The sequence below is a fragment of the Ptiloglossa arizonensis genome, chromosome 8 (assembly GCF_051014685.1).
Source record: "Ptiloglossa arizonensis isolate GNS036 chromosome 8, iyPtiAriz1_principal, whole genome shotgun sequence".
Lineage (NCBI taxonomy): Eukaryota > Metazoa > Arthropoda > Insecta > Hymenoptera > Colletidae > Ptiloglossa > Ptiloglossa arizonensis.
In genome coordinates, this window is record NC_135055.1 from 19,225,187 (window position 1) to 19,249,762 (window position 24,576).

General features: G+C 39.0%; 3 protein-coding genes and 1 long non-coding RNA gene across 14 annotated transcripts in view; 3 read left to right on the top strand and 1 right to left on the bottom strand.

Annotated features, from left to right (window-relative positions):
- The window catches only part of Gaba-b-r3 (gamma-aminobutyric acid type B receptor subunit 3), a 75,654-nt gene extending 69,631 nt beyond the window's left edge, over positions 1-6,023 (top strand). For both annotated transcript variants that reach the window (XM_076318995.1, XM_076318996.1), the window contains exons 17-19: positions 2,217-2,417; positions 2,901-3,128; positions 3,802-6,023. In XM_076318995.1, coding sequence (XP_076175110.1) covers positions 2,217-2,417; positions 2,901-3,128; positions 3,802-4,448 — 1,076 coding nt within the window. In that variant the 3' untranslated portion in view covers positions 4,449-6,023. The remainder of the gene's footprint in view (positions 1-2,216; positions 2,418-2,900; positions 3,129-3,801) is intronic.
- LOC143150592 (uncharacterized) lies at positions 4,262-13,713 on the bottom strand. Of its 10 annotated transcripts, XM_076319003.1 has the most exons (8): positions 13,065-13,180; positions 12,386-12,776; positions 11,897-12,111; positions 7,189-11,743; positions 6,704-6,858; positions 5,920-6,134; positions 5,071-5,722; positions 4,262-4,455 (listed from the first exon to the last, which is right to left on the bottom strand). In XM_076319003.1, the coding sequence occupies exons 2-5, from the start codon at positions 12,386-12,388 to the stop codon at positions 6,847-6,849; spliced, it is 4,785 nt and encodes a 1,594-aa protein (XP_076175118.1). In that variant the 5' UTR covers positions 12,389-12,776; positions 13,065-13,180; the 3' UTR covers positions 4,262-4,455; positions 5,071-5,722; positions 5,920-6,134; positions 6,704-6,846. The 10 variants fall into 10 exon arrangements, with proteins under 10 accessions (XP_076175118.1, XP_076175115.1, XP_076175113.1 ...); XM_076319000.1 differs by lacking the exons at positions 5,920-6,134; positions 6,704-6,858; positions 13,065-13,180 and adding an exon at positions 13,500-13,532 and having other exon boundaries at positions 12,386-12,570; positions 12,690-12,776; XM_076318998.1 differs by lacking the exons at positions 5,920-6,134; positions 6,704-6,858 and having other exon boundaries at positions 12,386-12,570; positions 12,690-12,776; positions 13,065-13,182.
- A 113-nt stretch (positions 13,714-13,826) lies between these two features.
- Positions 13,827-14,549, top strand: LOC143150111 (uncharacterized). The gene is made up of 3 exons (XR_012992948.1): positions 13,827-13,911; positions 14,019-14,119; positions 14,211-14,549. It is a non-coding gene; the product is annotated as an uncharacterized LOC143150111 (long non-coding RNA).
- Positions 14,521-15,557, top strand: LOC143150110 (uncharacterized). The gene is made up of 3 exons (XM_076318151.1): positions 14,521-14,652; positions 15,106-15,249; positions 15,321-15,557. The coding sequence occupies exons 1-3, from the start codon at positions 14,578-14,580 to the stop codon at positions 15,450-15,452; spliced, it is 351 nt and encodes a 116-aa protein (XP_076174266.1). The 5' UTR covers positions 14,521-14,577; the 3' UTR covers positions 15,453-15,557.
- Positions 15,558-24,576: the final 9,019 nt, after the last annotated feature.

Below are 24,576 nucleotides of genomic sequence, written 5' to 3' on the forward strand. Positions count from 1 at the left end.
ACGAACGATGCGAATGCCACCGAGATAACATCGACCGAACACTCCGATCTGGTATCCAACGGAATCGGTAATTGATACGCAAACCTACTGTCCGTCAGCTAGAAGATGGCCGACGAGCGTTTCACATCCCCACTCCGGTCTACAAGCTCCCCTACTATCGCCGCTGTTAACCAATGTCCGTCTTCGCGCAATGGTGGGGGAACTGGTGGACCAAAGTGGGGAAAGGAACGCTCGTGAGCCTTCTTCCGACGGACGAACAGTACACGTTTCCTACTCGAGCGAACTTCCTCGAAATTTCAAACAAGAGACGAACAATGCTGACGAAAACAATTATCTCCGCGTCGAATTGTTAAAAAACGTTAGAAAAAAAAAGAGACTCGTCACCGAGTAGATCGTGTACTCGTCTCCGGAGTGTCTCTATCGAAAATTGATGCAAAGTACTCGAGAGATTTCGATGCCTTTCGATACTCCCAATTAGGTACTTCGGTATCGAATTGCTCGAGTGTCGTCGACACCTAATCGTATCGCTCCCATCGCTAATTAAAGCCCACGTAAAAGCCTATTGTTCGACGATTTGGAGCAATCTGTCGTCGGTGATCGTAGTCGATCCGTACTCGCAAAGCGGTTCCACTCGCGCGGAACGATTCAACGCTTAATCATCGTACGACAGACGCGCGCGCCGCTCGAAAATTTATCGACCGTTGCTCGAGATCGCGGATGAAAACAGTTGACACGAAATCGCTCTAATTGTCACCGTGACATCGGCCCGTATTAACCGGGACGCGGTAGTCTAGCGAACACAGTTCGCGCATTCCCTGACATATTAATTGCCATTCGAGATACCGGACTGCACACACGTATCCCCACGAGCCCCTTGACAAGTTCGAACGAGGCCCCCTGACAGGGGTGTGTACATGCGCACACCTAAGCTTTGCACGCCAAATTGCACGTTTCGCCCCGCCGCTTCGGAATGCAACCAACCACCGAATAGAATCGATGATCGGTCGACGATCGAGGATTTGTATACGTAGATACGATTTTCAACGGCCATTTTTCATCATCACCGAGGTGTACTCGTAATAACGAGTGTTCAAAGAACACTCCCGTAGTCAATCACGCGCGCGTTTGCGCGGTTCGCGTATCCTTCCGCCGTCTCGATGTATCAGTCCTCGATCGCTACAGCAGCGGTGCATCATTTTGCGTGCATGTAACCGTGCCAAATTAATTCAATTCACGTACATTCGACTGTGATGTAATTATATGTACAATCGAACTCCGTTATAACGAGCGCCGGGGGACTGACAAAATTTCCTCGTTGCAACCATTGATCACTAATATCTGCGGTGAGTTAACCCTTTGAGTGCTGAATATTCCCGAAGCAATCCGCATGGACGGAATTCTTTTTCGCTAGCATGAATTTCGACGATTGAACGCGCAGGCCGCAACCGAGTTGTAATTGTTATCCGTTTACCCCGAATTAAATAATACGAGAACGTTATCCTCGAGCACGTGTACACGCGTCCACGTTCCGCACCGATAGCTTTCTCGAAACGCATATACGCGTACACGGTCCGCACCGATAGCTCTCTCTCTAAACGCATATATGCGTTCGCGGCACTCAAAGGGTCGACGCGTACACCCGCGTATTGTTCGATTCCCGCTAAACTCGGAAAGACACGTTCGTGGATAACCGATTTCTGTACACTTGCAACGAACGATTAGAAATTTGGAAAATTCGTTTCCCGAAAGATATTCAATTCGACGGTTTCTCCGTGTCCGTTGCACGCTCGTTATAAAAGCAAACTGTCTTGGAATAAATTACGATCGTCACGGTACGCGATTTACACGCTCGTTGGAATCGAGTTCGGCCGTGTTCGACCGTCGCGTTCATTTTACACGCCGAAGGTATCGAAAAAATTGCTTTCCGTTTCCGCTACTTGTTGTCGAATCGGTCGATCGCGTCGTGGATCGTGTCCCTTCGGTCGTTGTTGCACGCGCGAGAACACGTATCGGCGATGATATCGTTCGTAAACACGCGTGAAAGTTACGCTCCCACGAGGAAGATGCGCAATGCTCCTCCTTCCTCTTCAGCGATTGACGTAGCCACCTGCTTTCGCTTCTGCGTTGCGCTTCGATTCGCCGTATCGGCGCGAATGTCAGTAAATGCTACGCGGCAAAAGGATTACACGACTCGACTTGGCCCTTCTTCAAATTAGGGATGCGCCGAGGTACCGTAGCGTTTAGCAGCCAACCGGACCTGGAACCCGACGGTCCCAGAAGAAGTCTCGCCGATATATACAAACTCCATCGACGAAGAGAAACGGAAGGACCGAACCGTTTGGGCGTTTTTCAACGATTCTTCGGTCTGTTCGGCAGTCGTCCTACCAGCAGAAAAACATCGACCGCGTCGTTCACCGGTGAGGATACAATTAATCGTTCTGAAAATACAAGCCGACCGTAAACCAATGGTATCCACCGTGTAAATGCGTACACGATACGCCCCGCAAGTATCCGCGTACTCGGTAAATACCATTCGAGAAAAATATGTACGTACCCGTGTAGAAAAATCTATCGATCATCCCGCGCGACTCTCGCGTCGCTCTGAATTAATTTATCGATGCTCCGGTTCGTAGGAACCGGTTTATTTCCGAACACTCGTCGAGTGTCCATTTCGACGCGATCGGACGTGTCGAATATTTTTATTCTCGGGAATGGAACCGTAACGACTCGAGTCCGGTTCGCGATGAAAATTTCGATAACGGTGTGCATCCACGGTGTAAATTCTTGTTAAAAATCGTGTCTCTCGTTGGTCGGGTACGGAACGGGGACTAAAGATACTAAACGAGACACCCGGTACAATGTACGACTTAAGAGCGATCGACTTCATTGTGATCCCATAGGAGTAGCGTCAGCACTGCGGGTTCACATGGGCTACATCGCTGGATTGGTGCCGGGCACGAAAGCCGCGTCTACCTGTCAGGTTAACGCCCAAGGCGCTCGTCCCCCTCATCCCCGGTGTGGCTCAGGACCAATAATTAGTATTACTAGTGAAGAAGATCGCAGATTAAGCCTGGGGCTGCGCCGTAAAGAGAGCAGCGAGCCCAGAGTCAATTTCAGCCTACCGCCCAGTAAGTGTACCCGGACTGATCATCTTCGACGATTATTATATTTGGCGATGAAATATACTACACGCGAACCGCCGCGTACATGTCCAGAAAATATACCGAGAACCTCGAACAGTTTCAAGACTTTATTCTTAGTTTACAGGCGTTTGTCCAACGCTGATCCTCTTCTATTTTTTTTTTTTTTTTTTTTTTGAAAATTCGTTTCCCGTGCGGTCTCTTTCCTAAAATCGTGTAATATTTATTTTCAACTCGAAGTAGAGTCGTCTCGATAATTGTACGATCAACGAATCAAAAAACATTGTTACACTTGGAATTCCTTTTTATTTTCTTCGATTCTCCAAACATGAATGTTCCACTCTGTCCTAAAATTACAAGATTTTAATTTAAGAGAGTTCAAAGTTTGGCGAAAAATTCCTGGATAATTGAACAAATTGAGAAACCTTGATTCACGCTTACTGTTTTCTTCGATTCTCCAAACAGGGATGTTCCACTTCAAGTTTTCGATCGTAGAAGTAATCCTCCGTTCTAAAATTGCAAGATTTTGATTCAGGAGAACTCGAAACTTGACAAAATATTGTTCGATAATTCAACAAATGAAAGAACTTTAATTTACGCTTACTACTATTTTCCAAGATTCTCCGAACACGAATGTTCCATTCCAAGTTTTCGTTTGCAGAAGCGAGCACCAGCCAAACATCCTCGCGGGAGAAGATCCGTGGATCGCCGCGGTTTCCCCACCGGATAGTTCCAGCGAACAGTTTGAACGCGATCGCTCCTGGCTCGTCGATCTCGCGGTCTCAGCGATGGCACTCGATGGAGGACGCGAGAAAAACGAGGGTCGCTGCTCAACTGCCACGCGGCTCGTCGTGCAGCCCTAGCTGCGACGTGTGGTCGACTCGCGAGGCTGGAATACCATTAAGCGAGCTGGGTAACATCGCTCGGGGCAAGAAACCGCCGGAATCGTTGACCTTACCTGCTACCGCGGAGTCCGACACGCGTCCCGACGACTCGTCGTCGAGAGAACGCTCCGAAGAGGAGAACGACCACCACGAGGAGATCCTCAGCCCGGCCGATTCGGAGCTGAAAACCGCACGATCCAGCTCCTCCGCGTCGTCCTCGCCGATCAACATCGGGACGTCCAACGACGAGTCATCCTCCGGGAACAATTCCCGTTCCGAATCCGCGACAGGGGTCACTCGACCGGATACAAGTACAAACTTCCCTCGGGAGCGTTCACGATCGTCGAGTCCTCTCGCGACCACTCCGGAAACGGACCTTCCAGAAGAAACGGAGAATCGTGCGAACGCCCCGCGCGATGATTGATCGTCAACTGCCGTGTAAAGTGAAACTATCAATCATCGGAAAAGAAACTTCCCGCTGGAAGTGTTCTTTTTCCCTGTAGCCGGCCACCGATGCGTAATTCTCGCGACACGTTACGCGTCCATTTCGATGGAACTTGGCGGGGGATCGACGAGTATCGCGAAAGCGACCGAACCGAGACTTTCGAAGTCGCAAACGCGCCTCCTCCGTGGCAAATCTTTGTTTTCGTTCCGAGAAACGAGAACGGAGCCGCGGATTACCCGAATCGGTCGAATACGGAGGATTTTCGTTTCTCGTGGAACGAAGGCAAAGGTCAAAGGGCGAAGCGTTCGATCCACCGGGTATATTTAAGAATATATGTATCTAGGACTCGGGAACCGTGGATCGAGTTTCGAGAATTTTGCGCGGGAAGATTAATATAACGAGGTGTCTCGACGGAGTTTGGAATAACGTATTCCAAGTTGTATAAATTTTGGAAAAATTTAAGTAAACGTCTATTATCTCGAAGGGTAGCTCTCGCGCCTTGAACACGACTATCGGCTCGTTGGTAAAGAGTTCGCGGTTAGTATTCGCGCGATAACCGAGCTTTGTCGAAATCGACGCGCAACAGTTGAGTGCGATGTACCTTGTTAGTTGAGGAGAAACGATCCACCTTCGATACTGTAAATTCGTAAGGACGGTATACGATATGTACGAGGCGGCACGGTTATAACTCCAAAGTACACGACACCTGCATGCATAATCGGTCGATTCGTTACGTCTTTTTTCCTTGGAGAGGATCGTGCGGTCCTCGGCGCACGCGACAATCTTCCGTAATCGTGTCCATGGCGTGCAGGATCGAGCTCAAGTCGATACTTCGGCCCGTGATCGATGAACTCTGATCGTTGTTTAAATCCAATCGTGTGTGTTCCTTAGTAATTGTGCCAAAGACAAGAATCCAGGACCCGTAACAGTATACAGCTGATCGACTTCATGGATTATGGAGGGACCAAAGTACCAAAAAAAGTTTCTTCTCTTCGTTGCCCCGAAAATTTATTTTTAATCAACGATGAAAGTTCGTAAATGTAACTCGTTGACGTGTCTAAAACCCCGTGAGTGCAAGCTGTCGCTAATCGCACGTTCGTTGTTCGCAGCAATCGTTCCGTATAATAATTGTACAATTGTAAACAGCGCGAAGTCGTGGCAAGCGAGCTGGGAGTACTCTTACAGGTCCAACGTCAAAGTGTTCAGTGCCCTAAAACCCTTCCTCCAGTACCTGCACTCGGTGTAATTACTAACTAAAAAAGAAAACAAAAAAAATATTTCTTCGTAATACAGAACCATGGAAACATGAATAAATCGGTGTCCTCTGTAAATGTTTCGGGGATGCGAGATTGTACTGATATTTTGGATGGCGACGCGCATAAAAGTACATACACGTATATAAATATGTAGATAAGTACGAAATAAGCGCAAACGTTCCCTCGTTTCGTACCTCGAATATCTCTCGATGTGTCAATCATTGAACCGCTAATTACTGAGCAATAATGTTCGTCGGTGCAATTAAAGATGGTGTAATAAAGATAAATATATATTCTACGTGTCTCGTTGTTGCATACGTATAATTTCCCCCGTTTCGTTGCTAACCGAAGGGGGGGAGGGGGCCAAGCTGTCGATACCCGTGGGGAGCAAGCAAGTACGTAAATACCGCTGGAAAGTAAATCAGAATATTTTATTTTTGCCTATCTTTAGGTACAACGATGGATACGAATTGGTAGAGTACAAAAAGTTCATTTTCAATCGTTTTAAAACGGAATAACTATTTACAATGTGCTGCGATCGGAATCATAAATCCTCTTGGATATGAAGAACACGGACATACAGAATTACTATGACCAAAGACTACGAAGTATTTAATTCGTCCCTAGGCTGCAAAGTTTGCAATAGATCAAAGAACCAAAGATTTAACGACCTATATTGTAAAATAACTTGGACATATATTTGGAATATACATTAACAAAGCAGTTATAACGAAATAAACTATACATTTGCTTACGATTATTTGTACGTATGTACAAGAAACATTTATGCTTCACATTTTCTCTAGAAGAAACTAGTTATGCTTATTAAATTGAGCGGTGATAAAAGTTCGATTGGATTCCCGATGCAAACGATCAATTCTATCCCCCCTCTCTCTCTTCTCTCTCTCTCTCTCTCTATCTATCTTTTTCTCTTTCACTCTCACTCTCTCCATTTCTCGATACTATAAAATAACTAACCTCCTCTTACTAGTTTTCGCTACTTGAAATAAAAACGAAAATTTTAAATCACAGATTCGCGGCCATGTTTAAAATTGGAAATCACTAAGTATGCGCTATTTTCCGGTCGTCTCTGCCTTGGACAATCGTGCTGCCTCCATTAGCTAGATGGTCGCCTGAAACGATAGTCGATATTTGTATTTTGTTTTTCGTTTATATTTCTCCTAAATTAAACAGAGTGTTGCGAGAGTATTCTTCGGTAATCGGAGAACCGTATAGCAAACTCTACGTTTCTTTTCCTCGTCGTGATACGGAGGAGGCGTATTTTTAATTTCAAGTGTACGTGTCCGTACATATAGTACGCGCGCACGTTTCCTTCGTTATTCTTTCTGCTACACAGAGTTCTCTCGCATTGCCAAAAAAAAGGAAAGAAAATACTCGCCTATCGGATATCGGTACACGAGCAAAGTTCACCGATAACCGAGAGAGAGAGGAGAGAGACTCACCGTAATTTTCTCCAATATGGTCTCAACTGGATTGCTATCCTTGCGGACGGGTTCTTCCTTTTGACCGGTTTTAACCGGTGACTTCTCCTCGTCGGTCTCGGTCTTCTTCTCGGGGCTCTTGAGGGCGTTTTGCGCCTCTATCCTCTTACGATTGAGAAACGCCATCCCGTGGACTCTGAGGTGTTTGTCCACCGCGGCCTTGTCCTCGAAAACGGCCATACAGACGTGACATTGGTTGGTCTCGATCGCCTTTCCGGCCAGCTCCGTGTCGTCGATGCTCTCCGGCGCGTACGAGGTGTTCTTTGCCATGTAGGTGATCGGGTCCTCGATCCCGTGGAACGCTTTCAGATGCATCTGTAAACTCGGCGCGACCACAAAATTGTCGCCGCACTCCAAACAGATCAGATAACGACCTTTGATTCGGTGATCGGTGGCGATGTGCTCCCTAAGATCGGCCATGTCCGAGCATCGTTGATCGCACTTCTTGCATCTGAACTTACCCTCGCTGTCCTCGGCCGTTTCCTGTGTCACGCACAATCCGAGACCAGCGAAATTTGCACTCTTCCCGTCGCTGTACTTCTTTGGTGTCCATCGTCGTCTCCTCTTCGCGTTCGACGAGCCGTTCTCCGTTTTGCGTTTCCTGTTGCCCAACAGGTCCTTGTAACCACCGTTTATGAACTCCGGGGACATTCGCAGCAGTCTCGACGTGACTATCGAGAGTTTGCAATCCTGCGAGTGTCTTTCTTGGAAATGACTGCTCAACACCGGCCAGGAGGTGTTTATCGGTTCGCCGCACAAATGGCACGCGATGTCGAGGATCGTCTCCTGAGAATTGATCGGTCCGTTCAGAGCCAACCGATGGGGCAGGTGGTGACGACTACGGGATTTCTGTTTCGATTTCTTGGTCGGTTGGTCGGTTTTCTTTGACCGATTCAACTCGATGATATGCTGAGGGATTCTTGCCAGAGGCGGGGGTTTCGATATCATCGCGCATCGTAGGTTCTCCAGGTCGAATTCTTTGTCCCCCTCCGTGTCCGATATGCACTCTTCCAATTGAATAGCATCCTCCTGTTGGATCGATTCCACGGTCAACTTGTCCATGTCCGCTTTGATGGCGTCGATGCTCGATTCGCTGCCGGGTAGATCGTCCTCGTTCGTCGTCGCGTTTCCCTGCAACACGAGGAACTCGTTCGTAGCCTTCGTTTGTTTCGCGGATCGTTCGGTCGTTACCTTGGCCACGGGCTTGTTCGAAAACTTCATCGCTATCTTTTTGCAAATTTTCGAGTCGCTCGGGGACAGATCCGCGATCGATCTGACGTCGAGTATCTTAGGCACCGTTTTAGGAGACTCGTCGAGATTCGTTAGGTAGTCGTCCACATCTTGGGCACCGCGCTCGAACACCTCGGACGTGATGGTTCTGGTGTTTATTATTTTAGGCACGATTATACCATCCTCGCACGGGTTCTCGTGGGCGTTCGTGAACTTGTTCTGGAGAGGGTCGTTGTTCCCGGGGTTGTTCTCCGTCGACAAAACGTTCCGCAACACCTCGGAGCTCATGATCTCCTTCAGTCGTGAGGCGTGCTCGTTCTGCAGATGCGACCATATACATCTCACCTCCGCGTTCACGAACATGCAAAACGGGCATTTGAACCATATCAGTCGTTGAACGACCAAATGTTTCTCCATGTGCAACATGTACTCCTCGGAGCGCACGATGCATCGGCCGAGCTTGCACAAGACGAGCCTCACCGGATGCTCGTCGTTCGCGTCCGGATGCTTCTCTTTGCGATGTTTCTTGTAGTCGGTGTACGATGGGAGAACGATGTAACATTTCTCGCACGCAATCTTGTTGTGACTGTGCATAATAACGAAATGCCTGGCGATCGACTCCATGTCCTGGAAACCGTCGATCTCGCAGATCTTGCAACCGAGTATACGTTTCTTGAGGGTGTGGAAGCAACTGGTCCACGTGTGGATCTCCAACGCTTTGAACGCGGTGAATTTTCGATAACAATCCGGGCACAGATACGGTTTCTCCTTGTCGTGGAACGTTTGATGAGCCACGAAACGCGTCGAGTTGCCCTGATAGGTGTGACACTTCTGGCAAACGTGCCTGTAACAGGAACAGTAAACATCGTTCCTCGCGGGTTTGGAAAATCCTGGAATATAAAACTTGGGCTTCGTGACTCTGTTGCAGGATTTACAAACAGGTTTCTCGTCGATTCGCGCCAACTCGGACTCCCAATCGTCCAATGGCGGATCGCTCCAGGTTGCCTCGTCGACCGTTCTGCTGCACTTGTCGATGCAATGTTTCAACACGTGCTGCAAAATGTTTACCGCTTTCAAGTTCTCTTTAATTACGTTGTCGGCTACGAAACTCATCACGTTCAATATCTCGTCGTTGATCTGTTCCAAATGTTCGTATCGTTTCGTCAGTTCCGGACGGGAGAGATGAAAGAATTCGTTCAACATCTCGTGTTTACATTTCGTGATCATCGTGGATGTATCGACGATGGTGTAGATCGGCTTCTGATTGTGAAACGTTACGTCGAGGTACAAGTTCTCGTCGTCGCCTTTGTGAAACGATAAATTTTCGAACGAATCGTTGCCGCTATGCGTGTTCATTTTAACGTCTATAGATTCGATATTCGAGTAAGGAACGTCGCTATTTTGCATACCTTTCACCGTTAATAAAGACTGCTTTGACTGAACGTCACAACTGGAACTGCTCGATAATTCCGACGGTGACGGTGACGGTGTCAATGGAGACACGTCACTGTGAAGCGAATTCACTCTCTCTTGAATCGGCAAATTTTCCAATTCGATAGAATTTAAGGGTATTAACGGCGGAATACCGTTCACAAATTTTGATTGCACAAACTCTTGTATCTCTTTCGTAAGTATTGTTACGTTCGATGCTACCTTTGAATTTTTAGTAGAGGCTGTTGATTGTTTAATAATATACTTCCGTCCATTCTGGTATACAACTTTATTCGATAAAAGTGATAATTTTTTTTTAACCGGCTCAATTTGATTTTTCGGAATATCCTTATCCGAATCTTTATTCGATAACTCGTTTGACGTATTGAACGGTACCGCTTTAGTTTGCAAGCTTTTCATACCATTTTCAAGGCTTGTCTCAGGTACTAATTGAACTACCTTTGTGGAAGATAATTCTTGCTTGCTATGAACAGTAATAGTATTTGAATCTTGTCCTATAAAAACAATCTTTTTACTGTTGATGATGTGAGGTGGTAACTGCTTAATAATTGTATTAATATCAATCTGTTTTGAGCTTTGAAACGTGACAATCTTTTGACCAGAATTAACAGTTAACATATGTATATTTTGTTTTAATTTATCTAACTTACTTTTGCACACGTCCATTTTCGTTGCACCGGAAGAAGTATCGGATTGAGACGATGCATCTAGGCATAATAAATTTTTAGGAATTGTTTTGCTCATTTTCTTATCTACCTTCGTAATATTGCTTTTAGTAACTAGCTTAATCGGTGTTGAACTCTTATTAGAATTATGCATTACACTTTTCCATGGTCGTTTATCGATTGAACTCTTAACGGAATCTTGTGTATCAAATTTTGGTGTGATCATAGTATTACCGTACGACATAATTACATCGGATGAAATGGAATTTAAATGCATTGCGTTAACATTTTTAGATTTCTTAATTGCCAATCCAGCAGACCCGAGAATAGTAGAAGAATCTTGAGTCGAACTCATCGAAACTGCTGTATGTTTCCTTGCGCTATTATTCACTGGAATCTCAGATTCAAAATGTTTCGATGTAGGTCCGCAATCCACAAAAGCAATATCATTTACTGTACAAGGATTGTCTTCGTTTTCAATTACAGTTTCATCGGATATAGATGTGGCTGTGTCTACGGAAGATGAACTTTTTTTGGTGTCAGGGTTTTCTAGAGATTCAAGGATTTGAATATTAGAATGTATGTTGTGGCTGCCAGATACAAACTGAGAAGAATTCAAAGTAGAAAACTGTTCTTCCAATGGTATATCTAGTGGTTTAAAATAATATCGACCCTTATAACCTTTAAGGATGTGCATAACTCGATTGCTACTATCTTTTGTTTCATTGGTGGTTAACTGCCACCAATTACTATCAATTTTTTTATCTTTTAACCAATCTATTATATGAACCTTCATCATAAATGTATGTTCCATGAAAGCTTCGCACGTTACATCGATTTCAGAGTTCCGACTATGGTTCATATTTGTTGGTAAAGGCATCAACATTAGATCACCCATATGCACGTATGTTACAGAATGAACTCTTAAATGTGCAAAGAATTCGCACTGATTATAAAAAATCCTAACTGCCCCAAACTTTTGACTCTTATGTAAACCTCTGCTTCGTAAATACGAACGTTTGCCACGGTCTACTTGCAAACATGCTGAACATAATGAACCCTTGGTAGAACTGTGTGTACAAACAGTCATAAAGCATTGTTGACACCAATATCCCAATATCCAACTTTTTCGTGCAAGATGATCTTCCAAACTGCTTCGAAAACGGAAGCTAATATAGAAAAAATTTCTGTATTATGCATGTTTCTATCTAAAATTATTCTTATACGTTGCATTAACTATATAATATATAAACATGAAAATAAACACAAAAATGTAACAATTAAGATATTATAAAAACTTATAAATATATTGTTGAACTTACCAGTCTTTGCACTGAGCACACATATATAAAGTGTCGTATTCTGAAACATGTTCCTTCAAAGATGGGGGTGGTTCTGCTGGTACGTATGGTGGAGCCTTCATTAAAAAAACAGCATTTCTCACTGCTGTGTAATATTTGACACCCCACCTTGTTTCAATTCTCCGATTTTTTCGTAATTTTGGCATGAGATTCTGTTTATTGCATATCACAGTATCCTAGAGATACAATCCATGAGTATGAAATTGATACTTTGAAATTTACAAATAAAGATACATCTCTAATATAAACTGTATTTATGTTACTGCACGATTGTTTATAATAATATATTCAAAAACAGTGAAATACTATTGCTTCTAGTGATGCACCAATAATATGTCCTCTACAAGCATTGAACAGACTCTTTCATGACAAACAATGAATATAGTACAACACTGTAGAATTAGACAACACTACGCAAATATTATTTACAGTCGTCTCAACAAGTCTCACCATTAATTGTTCCTGTTGGATACCTCTCTTTTATAATGCAATGTATCAATAAAAGTCAAGACATTATTGTTAATCAGAAAACCACCATATTCAGCCATGATATGTTTTGCTGTTTGTACCTCGTCGGTAAAACAGATTGCACAGAGCTGCCGTTGCGGCAAATGGTGAAAGTAATGTTACGAGATCTAAAATGTATTGTACACAAAAAATATTAAATGTTTTGCAACATTTGTGTAACATGATTTTCTATGCCACCAGCCAATGTTTGTTATTTTACGTTACTACAATCATTCATAGAAATTACAATATCTTCATCAATGTTGAATATATCTACAAACTCTCAGGCCATATTGGAATAACTGTGTCCTAGCACCTTCCTCGATATGAAATCCTGTAAATATGCATAAAAGTTATTAAATTTAAGAAAATAAAACAATGAACATTATTTGTTTATATGTGAATATCACATCTTACACTACCATATTCTACAAAAACTTTTTTTCAATCAGAACTTATATAACACATTACACATTGCATTCAAATTTTTAGAAACTGCTTCCTTATATAACAAATGTAACTCTATTTTGAAGAGATTATTAGAATAACAGCTAATACAAGATTACATTAACTGTTTCAAATTAATAAACATATTTAACATTTAAAATATAATAGTACGTACATTATTATACATTCCATGCAGATTAAATCTCGTTTGATGAAATGGGAAATATTTTAAATTGCTGTATTCTCGATATATATTGTGACCCTTTGTGTTACTAATAGTGTCATAATTGTAATATAATTTAATATTTTAGTTAATCTATATGTTATATAATTAATCTCTCATTGATTTATAATTTGAATATAATTTTATAAAAACTATGGTACCGTGTAAGATACCAAAGTGTCTTTAAAATGATAAATCATTGAACTTCGGAATAATACTTCAAACTAGTAATGTAATGATGAATACAACATTAACAATAATAGTTGGACACCATTAATTATACAATACTGATTATACAAATTTATAAATCAATAATGGTTCCTTCAAAAAGAAAATGTAGCTGCACATCGATATGTTATAGATTCTTAGAATTGCAAAAAATATTACCTTTTTCAAAGAATCCTTTAAGCATTAGTATTGAATACCAACTATTACTACGTCTACCAGATAAAACTGAATTTTAAATAATACACATTAGACTTACAAATATATTCTGTATATATAGATTTTTTACACCATTAGCAATTCATTGGATTCTATATTGCAGTTGTAATTCCTGAAACTCTTACATTATGATTATTTATAATATCAATAGATTTTCAGAAACATTTACTGATGTTTTTTAAAGTGTAATGTCTGTTTGGTGCTTCTAACCTCTAGTCTATTTTTCATAGAGAGCGCTAGCTACACCTTTAAAACCTATATTGTACACAAGTAAGATAGTAGAATATAGTAAATGCTGAAACAAGAAAATTTCTAAAATGTAAATCAGATAAGTCCTGTGTAGATATATTAAAAGGTAAGTACTAATATTTTTATTATTCAATTCATAATTTTATAAATCACGAATGAATACTTAATTCATTTTTATTTTTAATTCTATACAAGCAATAACATTATTTATAGATTTTCCTTCAAGATTAAATCAATTTTACCCACGACTTTGTATAATGACATAAAGTATGACAAAATTATAAATAAGAAGATTATAAATTGAAGACCTAAAGGTATACGAATTATTATTATATATTTTAGATATAATAAATTAAATAGATGCAAATTTTGTTGATATTGAGCAGTTTTGGCTTAATGATACAGGTTCTCTTCAAGAGAATAAAATTTTACAAGATGTTAAGCAAAAGAAATATAACACTGATTTGATGATAAAAATAATTTTGGCTACTGATTCTCAAGGAACTGTTGTAAATAAATAATAAATCTACAAATAAATCCTAGACCCTTCACAGGTCACTAATGGTTAAATTAAAAATATTTGGATTAGAATATTCTGGCTTGGAATATTTTATTGAAATCGTGCATACTACCAACCTATATATGCATGCTGCTAAAGTATCTATACCACCTGTACCATCTATACCATCTATATTATCTATATACTATTATATGGTAAAATCATTACACAGAGAACTAGGATAAGCGAAGGTAGGTTCCAGAATTACAGAAGATGTCGTTTCACGAATTCAATCCAGTCACTTCTCGGTTAAAAGAATCTACGCGACCACAACCTCTTTATCCAGTAGTAAGTAGATACTAGAGTAAAAATAAAATCCGTTGTAGAACTGAGACATATGTATTGCCAAATATTTCAATAAAATTTGAACACATTGACTTGTCGAATATACTTTTCTACATTTCTCGCGATCGTTCGTATTTTGTTTTCACAAAGTAAAATTAACAAAGTATTCAATTCTAAACCAAACTTGTATTCACTAAATGTCTCAGTCCTGTCATAAAAATTACACACGAATTTGCAAGGCGGACATGTTTATATAACATCTAATATCAGTGCATAAAAGGTTGCAAAAACGTTGATTACAGCATTTAAATAATAGATATCATTTTTTTTTAAATTTTAATTTATATTACATTTCATTCAATGAAATTAAATAAGTTACAAGATAATAATATTGCTTGCATAACATTTATTATACAGTAATCAAAGTATTTTAAAAGATCGATGTTTGTATTTTAGTCACCACGTCCATTGAAAAACATAGAAAATCCAGTCATGTTTTATGATTCAATTAAAACTAAACCAGTAAAAACAATGTTGAATCGCCAAGCAGAGTATTCTACGCTTAGTCCAAGAATGGCAACGCTCTATAAGAAATTCCAGGTAGGATACCCACATATTTATTATTAATAACATGTCATTTAAAAAAAATCATAAAATTATTTATTTTACAGCGTGATTTGACCATACCTTCTTATCTCTTAGCTGGTACGAGAGATGTGATAATCATTCGTTCTTTATGGGTAGGAACAATGGCCAGTTTTGCATATAGCATGTGTAAATTATATGAAATATCTAAAACATAAATTTATATATCAAAATTATTATTTAGAAACACCTAGAACAATACTTGATAATGTAATAACTTCAAGGTGTGTCTTGAAGTCCTTATAAATAAATTATTAAAACTACTTGTGTTTTTTTGTAGATTAGACATGTGACCGTAAGGTAATAAACATTTCATCTTATTTGGACTGGAATAAAATTATAACACTATTAGCAACAAGATTAAAACTAAAAATTCCAATAGTTAAAAATTGGTCAAATTGTGGAGTGATCTGTATCAGACTTCACAGAAATTAAGATAACATAGAGCAATGTTTTCCTTGACAGTTACGTTCGATAAAATAATTTTTAAAACTGCCAGAATAAATAAAACAATTTATTCTATGTACCCTATAATCAAGTTACACTTATGATACACTATATGAAAAAGATCACAGCCAATTTGCTCACATTATTCATTATGCAGTTAATAATTGCATTACAATGCTACTGGTAATACAATTTGTAATTACATACTAAATAATATTGATTGCCCAGGTCTCACCACATGGAGGTTGCTGCGTATGGAGACCCACCCTAATCACTTCCTAGCCACCCTCCATAATTCTACAGAATTATTTACCTATGCTTTCCTAACATATAACTACAAAACAATTGTGCTTAAATTATTGTTTGAGAAACCAACAACGATGAGAATTTTTAGAAGAATCTGCTGAGAAAAAGCTAACCATAATATAGGACGATTCAAAATAGAATACCATATTTTGCAGGAATTAAATATAAATGTGCAATTACACATAAAACTTACTTAAATACCAATTATTCTTACTTATACAAGCGCTTGTATGTAATAACAATACCCTTCGTATATAAAAACCAGCAAAAAGAACAACTACACAGAAGTAAAATATGACAGTTTAAATGTAGTTAAAGTAATAAATGACGGAAATTACAAATCGTGCTCGAAACTATTACACAGAAAGTATGAAAGAGAATAACTAAGCATTCAAGCGGATTGTTTAAATAAAGCCCTAAATCGACTCAAACTACATAAGAATGTAAAAGAAATTATAGACACTGATTATCAGTAAAAACAAGAGGGATGAGTGTGTATGAATTAGATATGAAAGACAGAGAGAAAGAGAGAAGAGAGAAGTGGTGAAGGAGAAGAAAGAATGAGCTAAGAGGGGAGAATGTGTGTGAAAGGAGATATTTGGTGAGAGCGAGTGCGAATAGAGTCAAGCGTGATGCACAAAGGAACTTTATCGATATTTTTCTATTAATGAAACACCATGTTATATAAAAATTTAATGGAAATGTTGCAATACCACATACGAAACTTACTTACATAAACTTACATACTAAATTCTTAAATATTAATTATTCCTATCTAAACGAACGTCACTAACTTAATAATAATAACCTTCCTACATAATTAACATAATTAAACGCTGCAGTGTTCTGTTCTCTTATGAACTAACTGCCTGTATAGCCCTGTACAAGAATCTACCAAATCATAAATTTAATTCATTTGCATTCTGCCTATAGCCTTGTATCTAGAAAAATACAAGGAAATATCAAATGCATTTCCTTTTCGTTGTGATCGTTGATACCATGATGCTTTTCCTGAAACACAAATTCAAAAATATTAAATTAATGCTATAAGTGATAGCTTTTCAAAAACTTTTGGTACTCCTTTAGTTCTTCTAATGGATTTTTTATTTTTCATTACTGTAAACGTATACAGTTTCATTAGGAGTGTGCAAATACATTCTGTAACAAAAACTTGTTTAACGGATTAATTTACATACAGACAAGAATTTGATAATGCTGTAAAGAATATATATTAGTGGACATATAAAATAATAATGCATTGTTCGTCGGGATATTTGCTATCCCTCACAGTAAAATTGAAACCAGAACAAATAAAAGTGTCAAATTCCTCCTCTTGTATAAAAATGAATATTATAGTATATGAATATTTGGAAAACTGAAACACATCTTTCAACGGATATTACTCTACGTTTTAGCTGTATTTTCAGTAACAAACATTCGATTTGCAATATGAGACAATTACAACAAAATCAATTGACAAGAACATCAATTTCGTGGTAGCTCTGAGGCAGCTCCGGCGGATCTGAAACAAAATCGACATCCATTATTAGACAATGACAATAAAACCGCGAATGGAAAATCAAGAAAAGATTTTCCTGAGAACAGTCACGGGGCCGGGAGGGAAGGGGGGGGGCACTCCCTTATTTGTGACGTGACTTTAAATATTAAATATGAAATACAAATCACGAATGGTGTTTCATTATTCGCAACACTAATTTATTAAATATGAAATCAAAATATTCTTAGTGAAAATCGCGAATGGTGTTTCATTGTCCGCAACACTGATTTATTACATTCAAAATCAAAATATTCTCAGTAAAAATCGCGGATGGTGTTTCATTGTCCACAACACTAATTTCAATTGCAATTAATTCGCAACATCAATTCGAACCGCAAATTACCAGGGCATCATTGGGCGAGGGGCACGAGTGATACACGTGTACACATAGGTACATGCCAGTGTACCGTGCCAGTCAGCATACATACGAACTACATACTAACTACATAACTACTGACGAGTACAGTGACAAAATAGTAATAGTAATGACTTTCCATCCTCGGATGGATATATCCGAAGATGGAAAGCCATTCGTTGCAGTCCACTCTTGAGACAATTTGTCTAGGACCTCTTCGGCTTACAGCCTCTTCTTTCTTCGAGCGGCATTGCCCGATCTGAAACCCTACGTTTCGCGAAAACCACGCGCAACACGCGTGCGACCGTGCAAACGATTCTGAAAACCGTTGGTCGTGCAATGCACGCGTGAAAAGGAATTTCGAGCGTAACGTTCGTTTCGAGGCCCTAATCGACGCGACCGCGTCCGCGAACAATTAAAACGGAGAAATCCGGAGAATAGAAAGCAACGCCAGATGCAAACGACATTCTTCGTTTGCACTGGCTTCGCCATCAATCCTTCGAATTGTCCTACAGGTGCAGGTACGTCACGCGAAAACGCGCCTACCCGAATTGAGAATGTGACGGACCTACCCTGGCCCTACCTAACCGTTCTTAGCACACATACCAGAAGGAAAGTTACCTAACCTACCTAGCCCTATATTTAAAAAATGGCAAAACACATTCTCTCAAACACAACCACTCCACGGTTCTCATTCATATCGCCCGGGTGCGATGAGCCTAACCTAGGGAGGCGTCCCCGGGACGCCTCCGACACCCGAGCTTATCAAACACATGCACACTCTAAGGGTACGTACCAAGTTCCTGAAATTGTCTGACAATGGCTGGCGACCATTGCGTATATGTACTCGCAATGAGCATACGAATTTATTGCGTAGCTCTTTAAGGAGAAAAACGCGTTGATAAAATAATTATATATTGCATACGGTCGTTCTAGAAGCCATTGACTTTATAGGATATATACCATTGTTATTTTACATAAAAGAAATATGTATGTATGCAGCCATGTGAAAAATTGTCACGTGAATGTAATAGCCAAAGTTAACTTAATATAGATACTGTCATTGAGAATATGACGTTACAGGGTGTTGTTTAAACCATAGTCTCTTTGATATATTTTTGCAAACCGACGCAATTCCACAGCCTAACCACACACACACATGTGGAAATTACGTCGTGCACGATACGCCAGCGCATTGTCAGACACTAATATATATTATTATTGTTAATCTTACGGACTAAAAAGTCATCGTGCCCATTGCCTTCGCTCGAGCAAGTAGCACCTGGGCACTTGAACGAGTTTGGGCAACGAACACGGAAAGATTAAGCTGAAAATCCTGAACTAGAAAGAGTGATTAGTAAATATTCTTTCTAACGAGCTACTATCTCTTTGTTCTTTCTCATTTCGTATTACCATTCAAATAACTCGATTGCTTATTCTTTGAAAAATTATCAGAAAAAATATAATATATGCGTCAGCATTGAGAAATTGTATTATTAAAGAAAATTACTTTAATAAAAGTTACATTTATCAAAAGAAAAGACTCTAAGATAAATTATTTATTGATATTTATTAAATTATTGATTAAAATATGTAACTAATTAAATGTTCAATCACCCTAGGGTGATTCCGTCGTCAAAGTGAATTTATTATTATTTGGAAACAGTGCGTTAAGCTTGTCACTTTGACTTCGGAATCTGCCCGTCGCGAAATGTCTTCTTGTGCACAAAATATTGCATCATACTTAACGCGAAAGGACAAAATTCAATACCGAAAACGTATAATACTTTAAATATCAAATTATTTTCAACGTAAAAATAGTTAAACGTGTACATAATGGTCAAACATTCAATAAAATATATTGACATACGAATTTATACATCTACTGTATTACATGTGTATTGCTATACACGTATTAATTTTGCAAGTATTTAACAAATATTCTCAACGGTAAATATTGGTATGAACAATCATTTATCGTATTAAAAAACGCGATGCACAAGAAGACCCTATTATCTAACTAAGAAATGAAACAAGAAGTGTTATTGTTCTTGGGTATACGGTAAATATACCCAAGGTCACTGTACTCGTCAAAAAAACCAAGTATACAACCAGTCACCCGTGTCGTTTCGGACCTTTCGTCCTACGACATGTTTGAGGACTAGAGGAATAAATAAACATGCGACTCACCGACCGTAGAGCTGCGATCGAGTGGTATTTACTTAGCGACGAATTTGCGATGTTACTGTTGCCCAACGAAGCTCATCAGCGAAGTCATCAAACGAAGTCATCGAGGAAGTCGTCGAAGAAATCGTCGAAGATGTCATAGAAGAAATTCAGCTGGGCTCATATATGCAGTTATGAGAATTCTGTAAAGAAACAGAGAAGATTACAATTTTTTTTCCAATTCTGGAGATATTAGTTTCAATGTAAATTTGTTTCGGAGTGTATGCAGAATACAGTACGAATATACTTACATTAATCGCTTGTGAATCAACGCCCAATACTCCTCTTCAGTGATGCACTGACTCTAATACCGGTGACGAGTGATATTTATTTCGGTAAGACAAATTTTTTTAAATATCACAGTTTTCCAAGAGATAACAAATTAAATGAACGCGACCGAATATCGTAATCGGCGAACAAGTGATTCTACTCTCGCGAATCAAAAAGCAAAGAGAGCCGCGATGCTCTGGAACGAAATTCTAATACGTAATAAACACTGACTCTATTTCGCGTGTCCCTAAGATTCAAACGAAACTCTACACGATGCCGCTGAGCATCGAAAAACTTTAAAAAAACAAGCTAGACGTATCAAACACTGTCTCAACGACCGCGTTGCGCTCGGTCATTATATTCTCTGGAAAGGGAAAGAGACAGATAAACAACATTCGAAGTAAGCGGTGACCTCCAGCCTGTTGCCATCCTATTTTTGTTCCGTCTCGAATGTTCGTCGCTAGAATACCGCTTTTTCCAAGAACCCATAATATACGTTGTTAGATAGATACATACGTCTTGTAGAACGTACAAGGCGACAATCGTAAAAATAAAATATTCACAAGAAATGGGATGAATGCGCAAGGCATTCAATTATTTTATTAATGTCTGACGACGCCATTTTGAGACGTGGCATAATCGAAGACAAAACCGTTAAAAAACGAAATCGATAGAAAGTTCGATGAAATCATTTCTTGTTTAATCTTAACACCGCACAATTATTATATTACGTATCGTATTCCCGACAAACGACAAAATTATGTAAACATGTGTATATGTAGTTATAATAAATTGGATTTTACCGATCCTGCATTTGAAATTCGTTTGAATTGAACGGCATGCGTCATGGCGTCCATTTCGCGCCGAAGGCACGCGTCCTCTCCTTTCAAATGGAAATCGGCAACTGTAACAAAAATGAGAGACATATTTAAAACAAGTGTATAAAGGAAATATATTTCTATTGCAATCGGGGAACAATTAAAGCCGGAATTCATTAAAAAAAAAGGGGCATCGACACGATTGGCGTCGGTTGGAGATCGAAGAAAAAGCGCAAATGTGATTCAATTTTTCTCGCGATACTGATTGAATTTATAATCAAAAGTATGATAATATTGAACAAAGGTGCCGATAGAGTAAATTAGAAGCAATTTGGAACAATTAGATAACAATACGCACCTTGTTAATGTCGAAACTGGTCCAAAGAGATCCAGACGGGTCCAGACAAGTCTTGACAGGTTGATTTACAAGGAACGAATGACGACTCGGCGCATGGTGTCCCGCGCAATTAGACATTGAAGTGGGGGGAGGTAATGATAATGGCGGACGGTTCCCTTCGCGCCAAAACGTCCACATATATCCATACATATGCGAGAGTAGTTGAATGTATAAATCCACATATTTAACTCATACTATAAACATTATTATGTCATTTGTCTCGATGTAATTAACATTCATATTTTTACATGTATAAAATTACAAAGAATGGATTTATTGAATTAAAAAGCGCGATGTACATGAAAACCCTCAATCTAAACTTAAAAATATAACACTCAAAGTTACTAATCACGGGTATGATAAATATCGGCGGCCATTATAATTGTCAAAGACAACTAATATACAACCGGTCACCGTTAATTACAAATTAATTATTTGATTAAGAAACGTCTTAAAAACTTTCATCGTTAGAATTGTAACTATTTTCATGTTTAACGAATCGTAAGTACATCGCGATTTTCATACAAATTACGAAACTCAATGCAAAAATCGAAGTTCGTTAGTTATTCATGTTTGCATTTAACACGTTAATATATCATTGCGCAGATTCAACGTGTATTCAAACTCGCATTTAAAACATGTATACAAATGCAATTGCGATGACTTCGTAATGATAGATTTATGAAACATTAATTACATTATGTACATTATTGTACGCAGATGTAAATACTACTGACTAATATTAAGTTACAAATGAAATACAATAATACACGGATCATTCCAATATTTCACTAACATTGCACAACACCACTTTAAGGTTAAAATTTCGTTTTAAATTGTTACATTAACGTCAAAACAGTTTGAATTAATCTTTATTCGCTATATCTTTGTACTAACAGACTATGACATCGAAAGATAACGACAAACAACAATAGAATCAAAGTAATCAAAATATAATGTACGGGTACATATCACCTGTTACTCTCGCTAGTTCGAAGATGTTATCAATAGTTCGAGAATTCCGTTCAAACTGATCGTGAAATGTCATGGAGTCGATAGAGCGACACTAGCGCTATAATTTCAATTGATGATCGGTAACAAAGAAAATTATAAACTTAAAACACATTTATTGAAATAAATGCAATCGTGTTATAATTAAGTAATAACCGAATTCGAACCATTGTGTATAAAATTGTAATTTAATCTAGAGATACAAATCGATATGTATCGATTGGCACTCAATAAAGAATGAAAAGAAGCGCGAAACCGACCAAATTTATTTTGCGATGTCGATTAAAATTATATTCAAAAGTAAATCGATATTAAAGTACGAATAGAAAGTGAACAAGATTAGTAATAATGTTTAGAAGCGATTAAATGTTAACGGATAAAGTACACGCACCTCGATATCCGTAGATCTCGCGAATAATTCGGTATGTGTTCTTCCTTCAATTTCCGTGAAACAAACGACGACCTCTCGACGTAAGTCGTCGAGTTTCCAATTGATCTACGGGTGGGGAAAGGGCCAACCACCTGCTGTAGTTCATATTTCCACAAGAGAGGTTAAACGTCATTGGCCACGTATCGCCTTTTGCTGATTTGAAGTCTGGCTGGACGACACAAGGGCAAAGAGAGGTCGGACCGCCCATCCCCACCTGAGCCGTACGTTCTGAATCTTAGCCACGCACTCTGCCATAGTAGTAGGAATAGATATTAATTGCGTCTCTATCTCAATATGTACATAAATATAAAGTTTGGAAACTATAAATTACTGAGGTTTCGTTTATGCCTATATTTAATGTATAAAACGTCTGTTTTATCTCATAAGAGTTATTTAATATGAAAAAGAATATTATGTAATATTAACAATTTTTCTGTAAGTGGAACAATAAAGATGATTTTAAAATATATCCTTGCTTGCGTCGCGCACTTCCTTTTCAATCAGGCCCACTAAAGGGAAATAGGATCGACCTAGTAGGACCAACTCCACAGTTCGCGAATCGCTTTCTCAATTTTGCCTCATTTTATTCTTGCTCGGTAGAAGTAAATGAGAAATGTTCTTTAATCATTCGTCCCTTAAAATATAAAGTACGTATTACAAAATATAAGTCTAAGAGTAAATGAAACTTGGAAAATTTCATTAGACTCTTAGGATGATTGTATGTGTGAAAATATTTTTAATGGTTCGTTGCTAAAATGTTTCAAATTTCATCTGTGCAAATGAAACTACAAATAAAATGTAAGAAGTTTCATGAGACTAAAGTTTTATGGAACTACAAATGGTATATAGAGATAATATTTCTACGTTCTCTACCTTTACCGACTGCAGTAGTTCGGATCAATGTATTTCCTAAAATCACCGTTCTGAACGAGATCACTCCAAACCGCTAGTGTTGTACAAAATTAGTTTTTTAAATCATGTGATACCAGCTCCCACAAAATGAAACATTTACTCTAAATCTTCTTTGTGTCTTAACATTGTGAAATCCCATTTCCCATGATATCGAAAAATATTGCCGGTAAAGTCGATTTTATATTTCATTTATTTAAAAAAAAAACATGTAGCAATTTATTTCCGACGTTTATTCGATTGAACAGTTCAATTTTTAGTTGTTCATTGCAATAAATTAAATTCCGTAACTCAAATTCTAATGTTCATTCAAAGAGTAACGGATGATAATTTATTTATCATTTTAATGCATATAACCTACACAATGAATTGCATGAATCGTAAAATGAGAATGGAAAAGAGACATTTCAAAAACACTTTATCGTATAAATGAAATTCTAGGGAAACAGGTTGAACTCGCTTAACCTAGTATCAAATGTTGGAAAAACGACCAAGACGGTACATCTTAGGGTAACTAGTGCTGCCACAATACTGCTGTGGCCTTTTAGCCCTATT

Excerpts from the sequence above, each read along its gene's own strand:
- LOC143150592 (XM_076318999.1), bottom strand. Across the intron at positions 11,744-11,896 it reads TGTGCTCAGTGCAAAGACTG|CTTCCGTTTTCGAAGCAGTT; the intron begins GTAAGTTCAACA and ends TTTCTATATTAG. Across the intron at positions 5,723-7,188 it reads CCATATTGGAGAAAATTACG|TTAGTAATTACACCGAGTGC; the intron begins GTGAGTCTCTCT and ends TTTCTTTTTTAG.
- LOC143150110 (XM_076318151.1), top strand. The coding sequence starts at position 14,578 with ATGTCGTTTCACGAATTCAATCCAGTCACTTCTCGGTTAAAAGAATCT. Across the intron at positions 14,653-15,105 it reads CACAACCTCTTTATCCAGTA|TCACCACGTCCATTGAAAAA; the intron begins GTAAGTAGATAC and ends TTTGTATTTTAG. Across the intron at positions 15,250-15,320 it reads CGCTCTATAAGAAATTCCAG|CGTGATTTGACCATACCTTC; the intron begins GTAGGATACCCA and ends TTTATTTTACAG.